This window comes from Rhinoderma darwinii, chromosome 3, assembly GCF_050947455.1.
Source record: "Rhinoderma darwinii isolate aRhiDar2 chromosome 3, aRhiDar2.hap1, whole genome shotgun sequence".
Lineage (NCBI taxonomy): Eukaryota > Metazoa > Chordata > Amphibia > Anura > Rhinodermatidae > Rhinoderma > Rhinoderma darwinii.
Genome location: NC_134689.1, coordinates 139603310 through 139625698, shown reverse-complemented (window position 1 = coordinate 139625698; position 22389 = coordinate 139603310). Strand labels below are relative to the sequence as shown.

The window sequence follows — 22389 nt, the reverse complement described above, 5'->3', positions numbered from 1 at the left end:
TCAGGTTTTGGTATCATTGGGGAGGGATTACCCAATAACAGGTGATTAAGGAATTTGTCAAGATGGGGGGTCAGAGAAGAGGACAATTTCTTGCAATATAATTGGGTAAAGCTATTTGGACCCGAGTTTTTAGAACTTGACGGCAGATTAATAGCCTCAGTAACTTCTGTGATAAGGAGATTTATTATGGAGGAGGCAGTAGAAGGAAGAGTTTGGAGATCTAAATCACACAGTCCTTGATTAACCCATCAATCTTGGTATGGGTATAAAAGATTGGTATAAATTTTGCGCAGAATAAGCGCATGCTATGGAATAACAGAGCAGGGCCTGGACTAAGGGTACCTTGAGGGGTGAATCTGATTGGTTTGTCGCTAGCCTGCACATTCAATTTCAAGGCAAACTAGATGCCCATTACTAATGGGCAAAGGAATAATAATTTTCATGAGATTGCCTTAATAATAATAATAATAAGAAGAAGAAGTATAAGAAATATTCTGAGGGGTTTATGAAAATATCCAACTTCATCTAGGGTGACTTAGGGTATGTTCACACGCTTAAAAAAAAACCTCTGAAAATACAGAGCTGTTTTCAGAGAAAACAGACTCTGATTTTCAGGCGTTTTTGAAGCTGAAAATGAAGATTCTTTTAATTTGGAGCTTCTTTTGAGGTGTTTTTTTGAGGCGTTTTTCATAGTGTTCAATGGAAAATAAGCTCCAAAAAACGCCTCAAGTAGTGTGCTACCTCTTTTTTACGGAGCATCTTTTTACGCTCCGTTTTTTAAAACAGAGGCGTAAAAAGAGACCCCGTATGAACTAAATGATGTTTTTCCCATTAATTTCAATGGGCAGATGTTTGTAGGCGTTCAGCTTCCGTTTTTTCAGGCGTTTTTCGAGGTGTAAATGCCCCAAAATACGACTGAAAACACTTCATGTGAACATACTCTAAGTGGTTTAGGGTAGAGGGGTGGTCAACAATAATATTTCTATATGTGGCTATGGCAGGGGCGTAGCTGGGGGGGGGGCAGACGGGGCATGTGCCCCGGGTGCAACTACAAGGGAAGGAAGGGGGGGCGCCGACCAGTGGAGTGGAGGCATGTGCCCTCCGGGCCGGTACCCCATAGACATTTAGTGCCATGGGCAGCGCATGGGACAGGGGCGGGAGCTGTGTAATGTAATGCATGATGTTCTCCAGCACAGGTAGAGAGTGTGTGCTCCGGGCGGCTGCATTATACGTCACATGTGACATCATATAATGCAGCCGGCCATACACTCTGCCTCTGAGAAGAACACCATTGAAGTGTTCAACCCCAGCTAGCAGACAGGCAGGGAGGATATAGGAAGAGAGGGCTGGGGAGGAGCAGTATTACACACAGCTCTCCTGCCTGCCTGCAATGTGTGACTGCTGACAACATGAAGATCCCTCCACGGAGCTCCGGACTGATAAGTACAGCTGTTTATGTGCAAGTAGGGGGAGGGGTGTGTGTGTGTGTGTATATATATATATGTGTGTGTGTGTGTGTGTTTATAAATCGTTTTTATGTGGGAGGGGGGATTTGACTGTAAATATGTGTAGGGTGAGGGTATTCTGTATAAATAGTTTTAGTGGGGAGGAAGGATTTGACTGTATGGCCTCATGCACACTTCCGTCGGCCGTTGTACTGCCGCTAATGACGGTTCCGTGAATCACGGACCTCACACGGATGGCTTCCGTGTGCAGTCCGTTGTTTCACGGACCAAATCAATGCAAAGGCCGAGACTGTTCCGTCAAAAACGGGCAGGAGTAGGACCTGCCCTATTTTTGAGGGAACGGCGGCACGGTTCCGTTAAAACAACGGAAGTGTGCATGGACCCATTGAAATGAATGTGTCAGGGTGCTATCATTTCAAACAACGGATAGAACCCTGATGAAAAAAACTGAAGTGGGCATGAGACCTAAGGCCTTAAGTACACATCCGTTGCCATTTATACGGCTGCATATCACGGATCCGCGAAACAAGGACCGCACATAGAACTATACTGCTTGTAAAATGTAAAAATGGCTTTATGCTTCAGTTACATTAAAATAAAAGTAAAAAAAAAAAGTTACACCTCATCGATTGGTTGAGAAAGCAAACATGGTGAGTGGGAGGAGATGTCGGGAAAGAGTTTGGGAGGGGGGGGGGAGGTGCCGAGCTGAATCTTTGCCCCGGATGCAGGAGAACCTAGATACGCCTCTGGGCTATGGGGTTCAATAATCCATGGTGGTCTTGAGTTTAACCAGACCCAAGGTACTTCCTGTGCATGTGCACGATGAATAGAAACATCTGTGTATATATACAGGGCCTAAGAACTTGCCCTGATCATGTGCTGGTCACACAGATTCACAGCTTGTTTAGTGTATCAGAGCCCTCTTCTGTAATAAGCTGAGGATCTGTGTCAGTAGCACATTTTCGCAACAGGTTTTTCATCTCTGAATGTAAAAATAAAAAGTTTTCCACTCACTGGACTGCAAGGACCTTAAGAACTGTGATGAATTAAAACACATAGTATATGAGAAATTTGCTTTTATACAAAATTAATAGACTTTATTAACATAAAACTGAAAAAAAAATTTAAAAGGGGTTTTCTGGGACTGTAAAACTGATGGCCTATCCTTAGGATAGGCCATCAGTATCTGATCAGAGTGGGTCCGACTACTTAGACCCCACCGATAGGCTGCATGAAATATTACAGTCAATATTGCAGCCCTGGAAAACTAATATTCTATATTTAAAGTGGAAAATTAATTTAAAAAAAGATGTACGCTTTAAATACTGAATCAACTATAAAGAAAAAAAATGTCCTCCACATCCCATTCACAGAGAGGTGAGATATGGGAAGTTCTTTGGTGGGATATTTTCACTGTAGCACTGCTTGATGTGTCCCTGTGTTTGCCTGAGACATGGCGGGAACACTGCGACAACAAGATTTTCTCCATGGTGCAGGCAGAATCAGGGATTGCAACCCTTCAATGCACAGATCCTGCAACGATTCATCGAACATACAGTTCTTGGACCACTGTTAGAGTGATATACGAGAAACGTGGGACTTTGGGGTTAAATGCAGTGACGTCTGTATTTTCCCATTTGGGTAGAGCGGTACGTAAAGAGGAGAAAGGTTTAGGAAGTACCTGAAGATCTATGTATTTCAACGCTTTGCAGTTACTTAATCCCTCAAGTGCAGTTAATCCACAGCGTCTCAAAGAAAGAAATTTCAGTTTTACACATTTTGACAATGTTGAAAGACTGCAGCCCGACAAGTCATGAAGAGTCACTGTTGTAACCTAGAAATCAAGCAAAAATACGTTATACAAAGACTTTACAATGTGCATGACTGGGAGAGCCGGATGCTATTCCTCACTGAAACATTGTACATTTGTCCAGAACATCAAGAAGAAACATCAACGTACAAAATAAAGAACAACTCAACAGTACATCAAAATTAATTTGTTGCGGAAATCCTGCTCTCTGCTCCATCTTATAGTCTAAAGCCCTGCTATAACATCTACATTTCCTAATAGGGAATATAGACATAGGTTGTCCTGCATGGACAATCCCTTTAACCCCCTGACATTCACATTAAAATGAGAAAAACTCTATAGTTAAATATATATAGTTAACACAAACCTTTGGTTCAATGAATGGATACTACATTTTTATACACCTTATGATAATTTGAAAGTATATGTGAATTAAACCCACTTTCTAAATAACTTACTTTATAAAAATAAAAAATAAATAGAAATCAACATTTTATCCACACAAATTCTTTGAGTGCCTGCCACTAGGTATCTCCCTTAAATCAAATCTGCTGTCCGCCCTCCGTTGTCATGCCATAGTAAGGCCCTGTTTAGCACTTACGTCAGACGAGCATACGCGCTAAATCTGTCTATATGGCTCCATTATCCCGACGGAGGCCAAGAGATTGTCATTTTGGCCTCTGTTAGGCTGGTATGTCAGTATAGTTGTTTTTTTTTTTGAAGGATGGAATAACATAGCAGACTACGCAATTCCATCCCACCTGATCCAGCAAAACAAGAATTCCGTGCGGTGTAAGTTTTTTAATATGGGAGCCTATGAGTGGAATATGTTACTGCATAGCATATGTCACAGGCATCCATTTAACAGATATATGAAGTGCTTTCCAATAGCCTTTCGTGATGTATTTGTTAAACGGATGCTATTATAGTCTATGGTTGATGGATCCGTTAGACGGATGCATAACAGTGGTATCCGTCACCCATATACTTTTATGGTATCTGTTTAACAGATACGTCATGAACTTCTATGACACCAGTTCACGATGTATTAATTTTAACGGATACCATTAAAGACAATGGTGACAGATGCCGCTGTTAGATATCCTACGTTTAACGTTTTTGTCAGAAGCAAAAAAATGATGTGAACATATAGAGTATTTTTCGGACTATAAGACGCAGTTTTTAACAAGAATAAATCTTGCTAAAAAGTCCCTGCGTCTTATAGTCGGCAGTCAAGAGATCCGACAGCGCCTGACCGCTTCTTACTTAACCCCTTCCCGACCCAGGGGAGTGGTTGATGTTTGGAGCGGAGCGTGCTCACGCGCTGTGCTCGCTTCATACACTGCAGGTGTCAGCCGTGTATTACAGCTGACACGCTGCTCTAACGGCCAGGAACAGCACTGTTCCTGGCCGTTTAACTAGTTAAATGCCGCAGTCAATAGCGACTGCAGCATTTATAGGGGTCTTCCCATGAAGGACATTTATGACATATCCACAGGATATGTCATAAATGTCAGATAGATGCGGGTTTCCCCATAGAAGTGAATGGGAGTTACGGAAACAGCGTAGCACCGCGAGCTACGCTGTTCCGGAACTCAGTAGCTACGAAAACAGCGCACATGGTCGAGTTACAGAAACTGCTACGCTGCTTCTGTAACGGCCATTCACTACTATGGGAGTTACGGAAACAGCGTAGCTCAGCGACTTACGCTCATTCCGTAACTCTAATGATCGCTGGTTCAAGTCCCCTAGGGAAACTAATAAAATGTCTAAAAAAAAATTTTCTCCAAGCACAATGTAAAAATAAAAATTGGTATCGCTGCGTCCATAAAAGTCAGAAACGATTCCAATATAGCATTATTTGACTCGCACAGTGAACAGAGTAAAAAAAAAAAAAATGTAAAACCCCAGAATCGTTGTTTTTTTTGGTCACCATAGCGCTAAAAAGAATGAAATAAAAAGGGACTAAAAAAATCGTATGTACTGAAAAAATGTTGCTAATAAAAACTACAGCTCGTCCCGCAAAAAATAAGCCCTCACACCGCTCAAACAATGAAAAAATATAAAAGATATGGCTCTCAGAATGCGGTGAAACCGAACAATTTTTTTTTTTTAGCCAATAGTTTTTTCTTTGTAAAAGTAGTAAAATATGAAATTTTTTCCTATTTTCTGTTTTCTAAAACCTGGGTGCGCCTTATAGTCAGGTGCGTCTTATAGTCTGAAAAATACAGTAAACCAAAGAGAAAAAAGATGCAAAATGTATCAAAAAATTGAAAAATCTTTATTGCCAAATAAAAAATACATATAAAAATGGTCCACAGACACACTAAAAAGAAATCAATGGGAGGTAGAGAAAGCGTTTTTTTTGCTGCGTTTTTTGTCCGCGGCGCTCAATGGCTGTGGAGGAAAAACGCAGAGAAAATCGTGGCAAGAATTTGCAGGCAGGTCAAAATCTGCCTCAAAATTTTTAGTAATTGTTTTGGGGACGTGAATGGAAAAATAATATCAACCCCACCATTGCTTTTTGGGAATTTATTAGTACAGCATTGACGGTGCAGTATAAATAATATGTTAGCTTTATTTCCGGAATCGTTACTATTACAACAATACCAAATTTTTTACAAAATTACTTTATGTTACCACATTCCAGAACCAATAACATTTTTTTTACACTCTCGACGGAGCTGTGTGACAGCTTGTTTTTTGTGGGACGACTTGTAGTTCTCATTGGTAACATTTTGGGGTACATACTTTAAGGAATTGTTTTTTGTTTCCTTTTTTTAGGGAGTTTACTGTGCGAGATACATACAACATAGTAAATTTGATAGTCCGGGTCGTTACTATAGCAATTAGGTGCTTATTTTACAATTATTATTCTTTTAATACAAAAAAAAAAAATTGTAGAAGGGAAAAAGTTTTTTATTTGCTTAGAATTTGCAGCCAAGTGGTAATCCAAAGTTAATAAACAGTATAATGTTATATGCTTTTAATGTAATATTTTAAAAAAATGTATTAAATTGTGTTCTCATGTTTTACTTTTTTATGTTTTCTGACTTTTACATCTCTATGGGGGCTGCCATTTTTTTTTTCATCTCTGTATGTATCGATTAACGACACATACGGAGATGGAATACGGCACATACAACCCCATAGAGAATGCGAACGGGAGTCGTTCCATTCGCAGTTGTGTGCGCCATCTGTGTGGGAACGGCGCATGCGCCGCTCCCACACAGACCAAAACGAAGCTCGTTCGCGCCATTTTCATGTGGACCGGAAGCCGCTGCCGGACAGTAAGATGACGACTTCTAGCCGCGGCTTCCGGCCATATGTTCAACGAAGCAAAGGCGCAAGGAAGAGAAGAGTAGACCAGCGGAGGCGGCAGCAGGAGCAGCTAATTTATGTTCGTGTGTATTACTGTCTGCTGAGCCCTGTATCTAATCCTCCTACACTGTGCAGTCTCTCAGAAAATGGCGGCACACAGTGTAGGAGGTTTGAAGACATTCAAACCCTTCCTTCTCCTGGCACTAGCCAGAAGAAGGGAGGGGGGATTGTGTGAGGACACTAGAGGAGAGTGTGTCCACCCCAAATTTGCAGCATACATCAATGAGTTTGCTTTACCCCAGTTACCATGCTGCAATTTTGGGAACTGCTCCCTCTAGTGGCCAGCACATGGAAATGTTATAAATTAGAATCTAATTTATAATATTTCCTGACTTGTGAAAAATTAAAACAATGTGTAATCACTTAAATACTAACTGTTTAACTGAAAAAAAAGAAAAAAAACATTTCTAGCGACACATTCCCTTTAAATGGTTTGTCCAAGTACTAGCAAATAAAGACATCATTCATAAAGTTAAAACGTTATAGTAATATACAGTGGGGCAGATTTATATTATATACACTACCGTTCAAAAGTTTAGGGTCACTTAGAAATTTCCTTACTTTTGAAAGAAAAGCACAGTTTTTTTCAATGAAGATAACATTAAATTAATCAGAAATACACTCTATACATTGTTAATGTGCTAAATGACTATTCTAGCTGCAAACGTCTGGTTTTTAATGCAATATCTACATAGGTGTATAGAGGCCCATTTCCAGCAACCATCACTCCAGTGTTCTCATGGTGCATTGTGTTTGCTAACTGTGTTAGAAGGCTAATGGATGATTAGAAAACACTTGAAAACCCTTGTGCAATTATGTTAGCACCGCTGTAAACCGTTTTGCTGTTTAGAGGAGCTATAAAACTGACCTTCCTTTGAGCTAGTTGAGAATCTGGAGCAGTACATTTGTGGGTTTGATTAAACTCTCAAAACGGCTAGAAAAAGAGAGCTTTCATGTGAAACTCGACAGTCTATTCTTGTTCTTAGAAATTAAGGCTATTCCATGCGAGAAATTGCCAAGAAACTGAAGATTTCCTACAACGGTGTGTACTACTCCCTTCAGAGGACAGCACAAACAGGCTCTAACCAGAGTAGAAAGAGAAATGGGAGGCCCAGCTGCACAACTGAGCAACAAGACAAGTACATTAGTCTCTAGTTTGAGAAATAGACACCTCACAGGTCCTCAACTGGCAGCTTCATTAAATAGTACCCCGCAAAACGCCAGTGTCAACGTCTACAGTGAAGAGGCGACTCCAGGATGCTGGCCTTCAGGGCAGAGTGGCAAAGCCATAGCTGAGACTGGCTAATAAAAGGAAAAGATTAATATGGGCAAAAGCACACAGACATTGGACAGAGGAAGATTGGAAAAAGTGTTAGGCTTTATTCAGACGAACGGGATATACGTCCGTGCAACGCGCATGATTTTCACGCGCGTTGCACGGACCTACATTAGTCTATGGGGTCGTTCAGACATGTGCGTGATTTTTACGCCGCGAAAAACTCACGACATGTCCGTTCTTTGGGCGTTTTCGCGCATCACGCACCCATTGAAGTCAATGGGTGCATGAAAACCACGCATGTCGCACGGAAGCCCTTCCGTGTGAACTGCGTGATTCGCGCAACAGCTGTCAAAAGGATGAATGAAAACAGAAAAGCACCACATGCTTTTATGTTTACAAATATCCACATGGCGTGTCATAATGATGGCGGCTGCGCAAAAACGCCACGCTCGTGTGAATCCAGCTTATGGACAGACAAATCGAAGTTTGAGGTGTTTGGATCACACAGAAGAACATTTGTGAGACGCAGAACAACTGAAAAGATGCTGGAAGAGTGCCTGACGCCATCTGTCAAGCATGGTGGAGGTAATGTGATGGTCTGGGGTTGCTTTGGTGCTGGTAAAGTGGGAGATTTGTACAAGGTAAAAGGGATTTTGAATAAGGAAGGCTATCACTCCATTTTGCAACGCCATGCCATACCCTGTGGACAGCGCTTGATTGGAGCCAATTTTATCCTACAACAGGACAATGACCCAAAGCACACCTCCAAATTATGCAAGAACTATTTAGGGAAGAAGCAGGCAGCTGGTATTCTATCTGTAATGGAGTGGCCAGCGCAGTCACCAGATCTCAACCCCATAGAGCTGTTGTGGGAGCAGCTTGACCGGATGGTACGCTTGAAGTGCCCATCAAGCCAATCCAACTTGTGGGAGGGGCTTCTGGAAGCATGGGGTGAAATTTCTCCCAATTACCTCAGCAAATTAACAGCTAGAATGCCAAAGGTCTGCAATGCTGTAATTGCTGCAAATGGAGCGTTCTTTGACGAAAGCAAAGTTTGAAGGAGAAAATTATTATTTCAAATAAAAATCATTATTTCTAACCTTGTCAATGTCTTGACTATATTTTCTAGTCATTTTGCAACTCATTTGATAAATATAAGTGTGAGTTTTCATGGAAAACACAAAGTTGTCTGGGTGACCCCAAACTTTTGAACAGTAGTGTATAACAAATATATTCACCTGAACCTCATTCATCAACAGGGCATGCATTGTGTTATCGAATGTGGCACATTTAGCATGGAGATATTAAATCTCCCCTAGTGTCTTTCAAATCTGAACACTTCTTCACATCAAGGCAACACGCACAAGTTGCATAAATTGATGCGGAAAATCTGTTATTAAAACCGCAGATAAGCTCAGGTAATTCTGCTGGTAAAATCTGCACTTTATATTGAGTGTTTTGATGTATTTTTAGGTGTTTTTTACATTTTGATGCAGAAGCAGGTGCATATTTTATGCTGTGTATTTAAAAAAAAACAAAAAAAAAACAAACTTGAAAGATAAAATTCTGAGATGGAAAAGTAGGATAAATTGACATGCTGCGGATAATAAAATCTGCACTGCATGTTAATTTAGGTACCGTCACGTGTAGATGAGATCATTTGATCTCATTTACTTTGCTCGTACTGTATTACGCTGCAGATTTCCTGTAGGGAATCCACACATAATACGCATCGTGTGTATGTGGCCTTAGGGCTCAAAACTCTGAGTACGAACTGTCATATGGCACCCAAAGGCTTCCATTTAATATGAAGGCATAGAGAGGGTTCTTCTATCAGATTATATATGAATATTTAAAATATTTTTTTTTTTAATTACTAGCCTATCCTCAGGATAGGCCGTCAATATCCGATCAATGGGAGCTTGACTCCCAGAACCCCGTCGATCAGTTGTTCTTTAAGTGAATGAGGGATGGCTATAATACTTTAAACTGCCGCCACAAGTGTCGGCGCTTCACAGTATTGATCAGCGTGAGCGATGTTGTGGAAGTAGCGCTCATCTGGGTGCTGCAGTTCCTTACAAAAAGGGAATTGGCGGGAGTGCCGAGAGTCGGACCCCCACTGACCAGATATGGATGACATATCTTGAGGAAATGCCATCAATTTTCTCTCTCTAGAAAACCTCTTTAATGTTTAAAAGTACTATTGTTGAGTCTGATAGACCAATAGGGAATCCATGGCAATGCAAATTCTTTGCGTGTTCCCTGCCATCAGATATAGTCTCTTTTAGGATAGTTATAACTACCGCTCCAAATTCAGATTAATCTGGGCGTGAAACAGAATTCCCTGCAACCAAGATGGTAACAGGAGCATTGCCAATAAAAATTAATTGGATGACAGTACTGCTATATATTAGTGGGTTCACCAAATCTTTGTTATCTTACACAAAAACTATAGTGACGTTTGTTGTACATGGGCTCACTTTTTTTATACCTCTCCAACGTACGAAAACTGAATTGTCCTTTAGCCAATATTTTCCCCTGACTTTAGTTGCATATTCTATGATTTACGAGGCAACTTTATCCTAAAGGTATTTTTAAATAAAAGGAAGTTTCCCTCGATGTCTTGTTTCTAATTTCAATTCAAAAAGGCTTTAAATTCAAGAAGATATTAATAATTTTCGAGCATCAATAAGATGTTGCTAGTTAAAGTGTCATATGGCAAAGCAAACTTGGATAAGCTTGTTTAGAAAGATTCCAGCTCTGATCATTTTCTTGAAATGGAGAAACATAACCACACACATCACGACATATTGGAATCATTTCATTTATTACTACAGCTGAAAAGCGGGTCTGTTTTTCTATACAACATGAAATGGTTCTTCTTTGATATGCAAAACTAAAGCTTATATGCTATGGAAAATGTTCAAATGATATTCGACACATTAAAAGCGCTGAAAGAATAAATTTTCTTGTAAAAAAAATGTAGAAGTATCTAGAAAAGTGATTTATAGTGGGGTTTTTTCAATACTGTATTATACTCTTTAACCAATGCTTTCTCGAATTGTAGATGATTTAATAGCATGGTGCAAAGAGCCCAAATGCAATGTAGAATAAAGATCAAACATTTGTTTTTCTTAGGCCTCATGCACACGACCGGACCGCAGAACACGGCCGTAATAAGACTTGCCCGTTCTTTCTGCGGTCCGGGCTCCTGGGCCATGCACGGACCGTGGAAAACACGGTCGTGTGCATGGCCCCATAGGAATGAATGGGGCCGCAATTCTCCCGTGGATTTTCGGGGGAATTGCGGCCGCAAAAGCACGTTCGTGTGCATGGGGCCTTATTCTTCACAGTCTTCACTAAATGCAAATATTTTGAAAGCTAAACCAATATTTTCAAGAGGAGTCCATTACTCCACTAGAAATGAAAAACATGAAAGTTGCCAATATCAGTGATGTCACTAGCTAAGGACTCATGCACACTTCCGTTGGCCGTCGTACGGCTGCTAACGATAGATCCGTGAAACATGGACTGCACACAATGGCTTCCTTGTGCAGTGCGTTGTTTCAACAGACCAAATTAATTAAACGGCTGAGACTATTCCGTCAAAAACGGACAGGAGTAGGACCTGCCCTATTTTTGTCGGAACGGCGACACGGTTCGGTTAAAACAGCAGAAGTGTGTGTGGCCCTTTAGAAATGAACGTATCAGTGCTATCCGTTAAAAAAACGGATAGCACACTGAAGAAAATAACTGAAGTGGGCATGAGGCCTAAAAGTACATTCATAGGCTGCATTATCATTACAATTACTACAGTCCGCAAAATTGCTGCCTTGTCTTAAGTCTCCTGAGTCTTTCACTTAAAAGAAACAACAAAAAAATTAAAAAAATCACTGCTCTGTCTGCAACAAAAGACAAAGCATGCTAGGCCCCGTCCCTTAGCAATCTTCCCCTAGTCGTCAGTCATCTAAATGGGAGGGATCCAAAAGAAATGAGTATATGTTCTCCCTACAAGATTTCTACATGTCAGGAGCAGCCAGAAAATCCGTTTTCTTCTGTTTATTTTCAGCATACATTTCTAATTTTACTGTTGCTTTAAAATGAAAACCAGAAGATCTATATAAATGAACCTTTATACCTTTTATATATATAAAAAAAAAATCAACACATTTTAAAAATGTGAGAAAAATGTAATGCACAACATTAAAGCAACCAAATTAGAGCACAACATTCATTTTTCTAGTACAGCTAAGAAACTATGATGTGAGGCCCAGCGTCCCTATGACAACACTGATCTACAATAGCCCAGAAGCAGATACGAGGCTGATTTCTCATAATGTTTTTTGTAAAACACACTAAAAGGGCTTTTCTACAGATCTTTTGGAAGAATGCAGCTACAGTCAGATGGTAGATCCGTGTTACAGCGAGATCATAAAGCGGTAGATACTTCTGTAATCCCACCTGTCACATTGTTATGGGCCAAAACTCATTTTCATTTCAACGCTGCAGCACACGTATCACTGTAAGGGCACAGTGCACAGAACTGGAAACAATTTTGCGGATTCATCTGAAAACGAGCTAAAGTGCCAATTGGTACTTTTACAATGTGTCTCCATATGTGTTTTTAATAAATTACGTACCTAAATTATACGCACTTAGGATATTACTTGCTGCAAAACCACAGAACTTTCAATTTCCTGTGCTTATTATTTCGTAGAACAAAGTACAAAAACATGTTCTGAACATTACATTCTATAATTATTTTCAGGCTAAATCAGTAAACATTTACTATTTCATCTAAGCAAACACACTGTGTAATAAATACAGGGCGGTTATGTACGGAACCACGGCCAGCGTGAGAGTGGAAACACTAGGAGCATATTCAGCGTCATAACTACATTCATATGGATCACGCAACGTTGGAAAACCATGACTAAGGAATATCGGAAACTGCTGCCACTTCTGCTCCAAACTCCACAAGGGTTTGTCCGGTTTCAGCAAATGTATGTTATTCCTTTGTATAATTAAAAGATATACAATTTTCCAATATACTTTCTATATTAATTCCTCACGGTTTTCAAGATCTCTGCTTGTTGTTATTCAGCAGTAAAAATCCAGTGGATAACATTCTTTCCATGGTCATGTGATGGTTACATTTAGGTGTGGGGTATTCCCGCGGGGGGGCAGGGACACCTAGCATCATACATAACTATGATGCTAGGAGCCCGGATCCCTGAACGGTGTTCGGTCTGGGAAATGCGGTCGACAAGCGGTCCGTATATCACGGACCGAAGACGGTTGTGTGAATAAGGCCTTAGAGTACACGTGTCTTCTAACGATCCCAGCACTTGTGTGACATCACATGACCATGGACAGAATTGTATCCACTGGAAACCATGGTATAAATATCTAATACTATCCCGTTCAATTCTAATTGGTTATCTCCACACAATTTCACTTCCATATTGGATGTTGGACTAAAGGAGCTGTACAATATACTTTATATGCATAGCCAAAAAATAGTGTGCGTGTATGCAGCTATAATACTTTTACATTGACAGGTCTGTAAATAATATTTGTATAAACATCACACTCTGATGTCAGAACCTGACGATTACACAAAGATGAATAGTATATAGACACTACTTATATCTTCATGCAGAAGGAGTCTATTGCAGATCACCTTTGCAGGAAGTTCTTTCTCCTGGGCCAACCAGATTGACTGATATGTCGTTCTAAATATCTCTTTAAGAGGTTCTTCAGCAGCTGCAGTGTGTATTATATACAGGGTGGGCCATTTATATGGATACACCTAAATAAAATGGGAATGGTTGGTGATATTAACTTTATATGAAAACAACGACAACTCTGGTTATATCACCAAAGAAAGTGATCTGTAAAAGAACCAGAATAGTAGTTTTGGGGTGTATTATAGGCTAGGGAAGATGCCACATTTGGCATATGTGACACATGAGGGTTTGAGGAGGAGCTGGCCAAACAATCTTGGTTAAGCTTAATACTACATTTCAGATGTACCAGACCCCCCAAAAAATGAAAATGCTCTGGAAATTCAACTAGTTGACTGCAGAAATGAAAAGTTGCCACTACCTGTTCCACGTACTGCCACGGAGTATTATGCAGGATGAGGGATTCCTTTAGAGAAGGTAGATGTTTTGCAGCAGAGCCTTTCCTTTGTCTTGCTTTTTTAACCACAATCTTTTGGTTGTCCCTCAAAATCTTTGACCAAGGTTTGCAGGATTTCATCCATGCTAGTCTCTTCTCTTCAGCTTGATCCAACAGAACCCCAACATTTAGTGTCATAGAAAAAAGTGGAGTATGACATTGTGCGTTTCCTGCGATCTGACTCATGTCTCGTTCTTCTACGTGGTTTACAGCAGACTGTGCGTTACAAATATGTTCCTCAGTGGATGTAACTGGCGGTCCAGTCAACAGAGAAGAAGGGCTTTCACTTTCTATATTCTTCTGTACCTCCTTAGACTCTTCATTGTGGAACAGTGAAGAACTTTCATGGTCTGTTTCTGAAGGTCTGTTGGCTTCTCCGGGTTCCATGTCAGGTATACTTTTCACACTCATATTTCTTTCATTGTTATTTACCTTCATTCCAACATATATTTCTCGTTGGTCTTCACTGGGAGCTTTCTCCTCTACCATCTTAAAAGTTTTCTCCGATATTTTCTGGGTGAGCTTCAGTTCGTCTATTGGTTGACCCTCTTCAGCTGGGCTTCTATTCTTAGAAGAAATTGTGGGATTGTTAAGTTCTTGTTTCCTCTTTGCTTCCAGTTTCGAGAGCTTAGCTTTCTCCAATCTATTTCTTTCTTCGTTCTTCTTCTTCTCATATTCCTGCTGTCTCGTTTCCTGTTCCAAAAACTCTTTCCTTTTGGCTTCTTCCATTCTTTTTTTTGCAATTTCTTCCTTTTGTTTCTTCTCTTCATCTTTTTGTCTTTTCTCTTCAAGTTTCATCTTAATTTTCGCCTCTAGCTCTTTCTTTTCCATGTCCATTTTACACTGTCGTTCCTCCTTTCTTATCAGATCCTCTTTTTTCTGCCTTAATATAGGTGCGTATATTTTGTATACCTGGTGTGCTTTGAATGCTGCCTGAATTTTAATGGCCGATTTGTATTGCAGTTCATCCAAACGCTTTTTGTCATTGGCCTTCTGTTCTTCAAAGGCATTTCTTTCCATTATCAAATCTGCTTCAATTTTCTTAATTCGATTCTAAAAAAATAAATTCACCAAATATAAATAGATCATGTTCAATACCAAACACCATTGCATGCCATTTACTTGTATACATACAAAAGCAAGCCGTGCTTTATACAGAGTAGAAGACTTCAATACTATTTTCTTTAGATGAATGTTTATACATGTGTACATACAAATGAAAATAACACATGCAAAAGATTTGCTGTCTATGTGTGTAGGAACAATGGCACCATTGCTTTAGAAATCGGAGAACTGAATCCTCCAGAGGGGAGATGCTCTTTGCCCTTAATAGGACATACAGAAAGGGCTTATCTAAAGCAGACAACCCCTTCCACCAGTGAAACTACATTTCTTGCTCCTTTCTTTTAAACTGAAGGTACACCTTTAAAATATCACGTCATGTCAATGAGATATATCAAAAGATGTCACGAGTTGCTGTCTGTGATCCGAGACCCCCAGCTATGCTTAGAATATAGAGTCTGTACCACTTTATTGCGTAGATTTCCAGTTTGTCAGAGTTTCTACTGAAAAGAACTGGAATGCAATGTGCATACAAAATGGTATAGTATCTGGTACATCAATGACATCTTCTTCAAAGGTGAACCTGCATTCTAACTCAGAACTGAACCAAGAAAATATCTCAAAGGAGACTTGGTAGAAAATTAAAAAAAAGGCCCTAGTTGTAATATGTTAAAGAGGTTGTCCGGGGTTAGAAAAAAAATTACTTTTTTTTTTTTTTTTAAAGCGGAACGGCTATCCATGGGCTATGTTCGGTATTGCATCTCAGCCCTATCCACTTGAATACGAATGAGCTTCAATACCAGACACAGCCAATCGACAGATGTGGCTCTTTTTTTTTTCTATGCTATGATATGGTTGCTCGAAAGTAGCGGCCAAAGCCTTAAGCAGAACTTATAGGAGATTCTGATGACATTTTCTTTCATTGACTTCAGTCATGACGACGTTATGTCGATCCAAATGTCCAAATATGACAATATCCGCTTCCTACCTGGCTTGTGTAGTGACAGTTATTTATGTATGTAAGGACATCAATATATTTGGTGATTTGAAGCCACACAAGGTCTTTTCCATGACTGCAGCAAAGAAACATCAGAACAGGAAATATTCACCTCAGAGTTGCTCAGTAGTTTTGCCTTTGGCTTTGTGTAGTTTCAGCGAATAATATTTCAGCAGACATCTTTTCCATTGTAGCAAATATTGTTCATGTGCATTGTTGCACATACATTTTCTTGTCCGATAGCTTAATTCATCAATAATGGTTAAAAAATATTTTTTTTAGAGAAAACTGCTATTGTTGTTGCGACTAATGAAAAAAATTGACATCAGATGGGACAGATCATTTCAATATCATAGACATAAGAGTTATTCTTAAAGGGGTTGTCCACTACCGCACAACTGATGACTTATCCAGCGGATAGATCATCAGTATATCAGCGGGTCCGACACCCGAACCCCTCACCGGTCAGCTGCTCCAGTGGCCTGCAGGCACCGGATGTTATGGCGCATTATACAATGTACAGAGCCGGAAGCAGTCGACTCCGTACATTGCATAGCGGACGTGCTGCCGAACTGCAGCTCTGCGCCTATTCACTTGAATAGGAGCGGAGCTGCAACTCCGTTGCTATTCCATGACCGAAGCGGCTTAACGGTGCGGGGTCCGGCTGTCGGACCCCCACAGATCATGTACTGATCACCTATCCGGTAGATAGGTCATCAGCTGTCTGGAAGTGGCCAACGCATTAAATAATTCATTAGTGTTTGATGTCATTAGTTCCCAAAATGATTTACCTGCTGATTTTTGAGATCATCTTCAAGAGCTTCATTGTTTCTCTTAAGATCGGATTCAAGTTTATCTTGTTGCTCCTTCAAAAAAGATTTAAAATGTAGATCATATTCAATATATTTTACATGTGAAACTTTCATTTAAACAAAATATAACTGGTTCCCAACAAACTTTTGTCGAAGAAATAAGTATTCACGCTTTCTATGACAGGTTAATTAAAAATATTATTACATTTATGGTATTCATATCCCTTAAATGTTCACATAGTGACAGTCCAGCATGCGCGCAGCCACTCTATTAAAAGTCTATGAAAAAGACAGAAACAGCCGATTACAGCACTCGGCTGTTTCCGTCAGTTCCATGGACATTGAATAGAGCGGCAGAACGCATGCTCGACAGCCACTCCATTCAAGCTCCTCCTTATTGCAGCAGTGCAGTGACTAGGAAAGGGGGAATTCAGGGCTCCTATTCTCGCAATTGGTTGGGCACCCCGCAATGAGACAATTATCACCTATCCTGTGGATAGGTGATAATTTACGGTTGTGGTACAACCCCTTTAAGCTATTTGTACAATCGCCTAATAAAGCTTAGCAAATAAGTGGCTTCCAATGTACCAATCACAAGGGCCAGAAGAAGTGAACCCCTCTTTTACACAATTTTTAGGTGCCAAGGCTGCAAGAATGTGTGTCATTTTGCTCCTCTCTTAGGCTGAAAAAGCATAAAAGGAATGGATCAACTATATATTTTTTTTACTAATTAAAACCAGATGTTGACACATATTCTTTTTTTTTCTAATCTATTTTTATTTTCAGATTGTAGATTTTTTTTTACTCTATTTTCTCTATTTCATCTTGCCTGAGCTACGGATTAGCTCAGTTTATAGATATGACTTATATCAGCCACATGAACCATAGGAACCTGTGCACAGCAGCTGACCCATTGACTTTATAGGAGTTTTTTTTAGGCATGCTCTGTGACCTGTGCAGGGGTCACTTTGCGGGGAGCTGTGACCATCAACTATTGTGAAAGGTGTTATCTATATAGAAGTGTTACCTTTCATTGTAATACTGCCTGTGATGATAATGAGAACTGCTGAGAAGTGATCTATACAGAACAGGAAATGTCTGTCTATTGTGAGGCTTCGTGGCCAGAATGAAAACTGCAGAATTTTAGGATTATTTTTTAAATATAGCTAGTGACATAGAAAATAAATTTAAAAAAAAACAAACATCACCAAATATTCTGATAATATTCTGGTAATTTTCTGATGACCCATTCCCATTAAATAGAGTAGGGGCATACATGGAAAGCTATTTTAAAGTCCTCATAGCACTTTCAGAGACTGTGTAGTAAGCACAATTGCACCAACTTGTTTAGGGTTTACATATGTGGAGAAATATCTTTGTGATAGTACCATCAACTCTGCAGAAGTTGTAAAACTACAGCCATGAGCCAAAAATTGAACTGACCATGTAGGCTTTGTGCAGCACCCCTACCACTATGTGAGAACATAGCCTTTCAGAACACCACTCCCCCCCCCCCGCCCTTCATGCCTGTAGCAGTGGTCTGTTCCACCGCACACAGGCCATATCAGTTACTTGAGGATTTTTACATTGAGTGCACAGCGAGGCAACAATAAATAGATGAAATATCTTATATATAAATCGGGAAGGACGTGATTTCCGAAGCAGAGTTAAGGACACCACGTGGTTTCCGAGGCACAGTTGATTGGACAACACGTCGTCGCTCAATAGATATAAGAAAGGCAGAGGGTGCCCGGGGCCAGTAATGAATTATATTGTGCGGTCTATGTTTGCGGTGGAAAGAGGACAGCACAATACAATACATTACAAACTGTTGGTCGCGACTCACTGGGGGGGGGGGGGGTCGCGAGCCACTCACCGAGGTTCCTGTTCCAACTGTATCTACGACGTCAGGACGCAGATACAGTTGACTTCAATGCTGGAGCAAGGAGCCGACGGCCCCTTGCTCCAGCATTCACTGTGCCGTGAGCGGCTCGGCGCAGGCAGGCGCGATGTAGTGATGTCATCGCGCCTGCCTGTACCGAGTCACTTACAGCACAGTGCAGAGGAGGAGAAGGATCCTCCACCTGTCGGGGGAACGGGGATAGGCAAGTAATTATGTTATTATATTCTATAAGGCACATATGGGGGGCATTACACTGGGTAAGGGAGGGGGGCTGTCGGATATGATGGCAGCTATAGGGTTGCATTATACTGTGGGGGCTGCTATGGGGGGCATTATACTGTGTGGGGGCATTATACTGTGGGGGCTGCTATGGGGTGCATTATACTGTGTGGGGGTAGCTATGGAGAGCATTATACTGTGTGGGGGTAGATATGGGGAGCATTATACTGTGTGCGGGGAGCTATGGGGTGCATTATACTGTGTTCGGGGAGCTATGCGGAGCATTATACTGTGTGGGGGTAGCTATGGGGAGCATTATACTGTGTGCGGGGAGCTATGCGGAGCATTATACTGTGTGGAGGCAGCTATGTGGAGCATTATACTGTGTGGGGGCATTATACAGTATGGGAGCAGCTATGGGGTGCATTATACTGTGTGGTGGTAGCTAGGGGGCATTATACTGTTGGGGCAGCTATGGGGAGCATTATACTGTGTGGGGGCAGTTATGGAGGGCATTATACTGTGTGGAGGCAGCTATGGGGAGCATATATATATATATATATATATATATATATATATATCTATATATATATATTGACAGACCACTGCAGTATTACAAATATATAACAGACCACTGCATTCCTTTTGCTAGCAAATCCATGCAACGGTTTTCTATACTAGTATTAAATATTATTAAATATAGCAATCTTCAAAATGGGGCTGGGCAATTAATCGAAAAATAATCAAAATCGAAATTCAGTGCAATTAAATCGACGTCATCTCCCAGTTTAAACTGTATCTGCACCTTCAGGTCGCAGATACAGTTGAATGCAATGGTAGAGCAGGGGACCATAAGGTGCCTGCTCTACCATTCACTATGTATCGCCAGACGTGAGGCAGTGATGTCATCGCACCTGTCTGCGCCCTGCCGCACAGACCAGAGGAGCAGAGGGATCTTCTACACTCGTCATTGGATCAGGGTTAGGTGAATATGTATATTATTATTTTTATCAGGCACTATTGGGTACAGCTGTGGGGGCATTATACTGTATGGGGGCAGTTATGGGGACATTATTCTTTGTGAGGGCAGATATAGGGGCATTATACTGCATGGAAGTTATGGCGCATGTAGAGGCAGCTATGAGGGCATTATACTGTGGGAAGGAGAGTTATGGGGCATTACACTGTGTTGGGGCAGTTATGGGAGCATTATACTGTGTGGAGGGCAGCTGTGGGGGGACATTATACTGCGGGGAGGACAGTTATGGGGGCATTATCCTGTGTGGTGGCAGCTATAGGCGGCATTATACAATGTGGGGGCATTACACTGTGTGGAGGGCAGTTGTGGGGATCATTATTCTGTGTGGAGGACAGTTATGTGGGATATTCTACTGTGTGGTGGCAGGTAGGGGGCATTATACTGTGTTGGGCAGCTATGGGGGCATTTTATACAGTGTGAGGGCAACTATGGGGACATTATACTTTGCGGAGGGCAACTAAATGGGCATTATACTGTGGAGGCAGTTATAGGGGCATTATAATGTGTGGGGGTAGCTATGGGGCATTATACTGTGTGGGGAGCACTATGTGGGCAATATACTGTGTGTGGAAGTCAGGGGGTATATTATATACAGTAGTATACAGCAGGCTCAGGGGATAAATATTAAATTAATAGCGTAGCATACAAATAGGGGGCGTGGTTCAATTAATCGTGATTTTGATAAAGGTCATAATTGCCCAGCCCTACTTCCAAATGCTCTGTATATTAACCTAACGATGCGTCAAAGGTGAACCTGCACTTTAAGTGATAAGATTATACCGAAATATAGTCTAGCATGTATCTATCAGGATACATAGTTCATAGTATCAAGAATGGCGCAGTGCGCTGCAGACTATTCCACATATGACTAGATATTTGGTAGTGACTCAGTTCCACACAGACAACAGTCCCTCTTTATGCTGTTTGGCTGGTGCTTTAGCACAAATCATTGGTTTTTAGAGACCGAAATATGTAACAGGGTTCTGCTGCTTGGTAAACATGTTGAGGTGCCATCTAACTTCAGAGAACCTAAGAAAACGAAGAAACAAGCGCTTGTAGTGCTTGTAAATAAAACGTGGCATTCATGAACCGTGCTTCCTGCAACTGCGCACAGAACTACATGTAAACATGAAGCGTATGCTTGACATCAACAGATAGCACCTAAGAACACTATGTGCAGACTCCGATCCAAGCACAGGAGCACAGGTAGCGCTAGCAATAGTATGGGCATTGTTAGCAAGATTGGTCAAGTATTGGCTAAACAACTGTATGAATGCCAAATAGCACAATGTGCTTCTAAGGAGAGACTGCTGGTAACAAATAGTTATAAATGAAGTATTTTAGTATTTTACATGTAATCCATGTGGCTCATGTATCGATTACATGCAAATACATAAGACAATATGCTGATCAGTTCATATGCCATATTTAAAAAATTTGTAAATCGGAAAAATTTACATCTACAATAGTTTAATTTAAAAAAAAACAAAAACGATGTGCATGTACGATAGACCAGAATTGTTTTAGTCTGGTGGCTCTAATTTTACCTATTGAGCTACAGTTGCGGTCTAAGGGTAAGTGCACACACACTAATTACGGACGTAATTTGGGCGTTTTTACACTGAATTACGTCCGAAAAATGCGCCTCGATAGCGTTGACAAACATAGGCGTATATTTACGCGCCGCTGTCAAATGATGGCGCGTAAATAGACGCCCGCGTCAAAGAAGTGACCTGTCACTTCTTGGGGCGTAATTGGAGCCGTTATTCATTGACTCCAATGAATAGCAGCGCCAATTACGTCCGTAACTGACGCGGCGTTCAAGCGCCTGCACATGCCGTTACGGCTGAAATTACGGGGATGTTTCCTCCTGAAAACATCCCCGTAATTTCAGCCGTTACGGACGCTGTCGTGTGAACATACCCTAAAGGAATACTTAGGCTGGGTTTACACTGAGTTTTTTGCAGGAGGAAAATCTGCTTAAAAATTTCATTTGGAAGTTTGAGGCAGATTTTTCTTTGCCTGCACGCCGATTTTCGCAGCGTTTTCCGCCCGCGGCCATTGAGCAGCGCTGGTATAAAACGCCGCAAAATACGCTTTCTTTTGATGTCAATGGGAGGTCAGAGGCGTAAACGCCCGAAGATAGGGCATGTCCCTTATTTCTCCCGCGAGCCGGTTTTACCGCTCGCGGGAGAAAACCGCCTCCTCCTCACATTGAAATCAATGGGAGGCATTTTC

General features: G+C 40.9%; 1 protein-coding gene across 2 annotated transcripts in view; it reads right to left on the bottom strand.

Moving 5' to 3' along the window:
• LRRIQ1 (leucine rich repeats and IQ motif containing 1) overlaps nt 1-22389 on the bottom strand; it is a 191920-nt gene that overhangs the window by 147246 nt on the left and 22285 nt on the right. For both annotated transcript variants that reach the window (XM_075856802.1, XM_075856801.1), the window contains exons 6-8: nt 16970-17044; nt 14045-15172; nt 3148-3300 (exon numbers count right to left, since the gene is read on the bottom strand). In XM_075856802.1, coding sequence (XP_075712917.1) covers nt 3148-3300; nt 14045-15172; nt 16970-17044 — 1356 coding nt within the window. The remainder of the gene's footprint in view (nt 1-3147; nt 3301-14044; nt 15173-16969; nt 17045-22389) is intronic.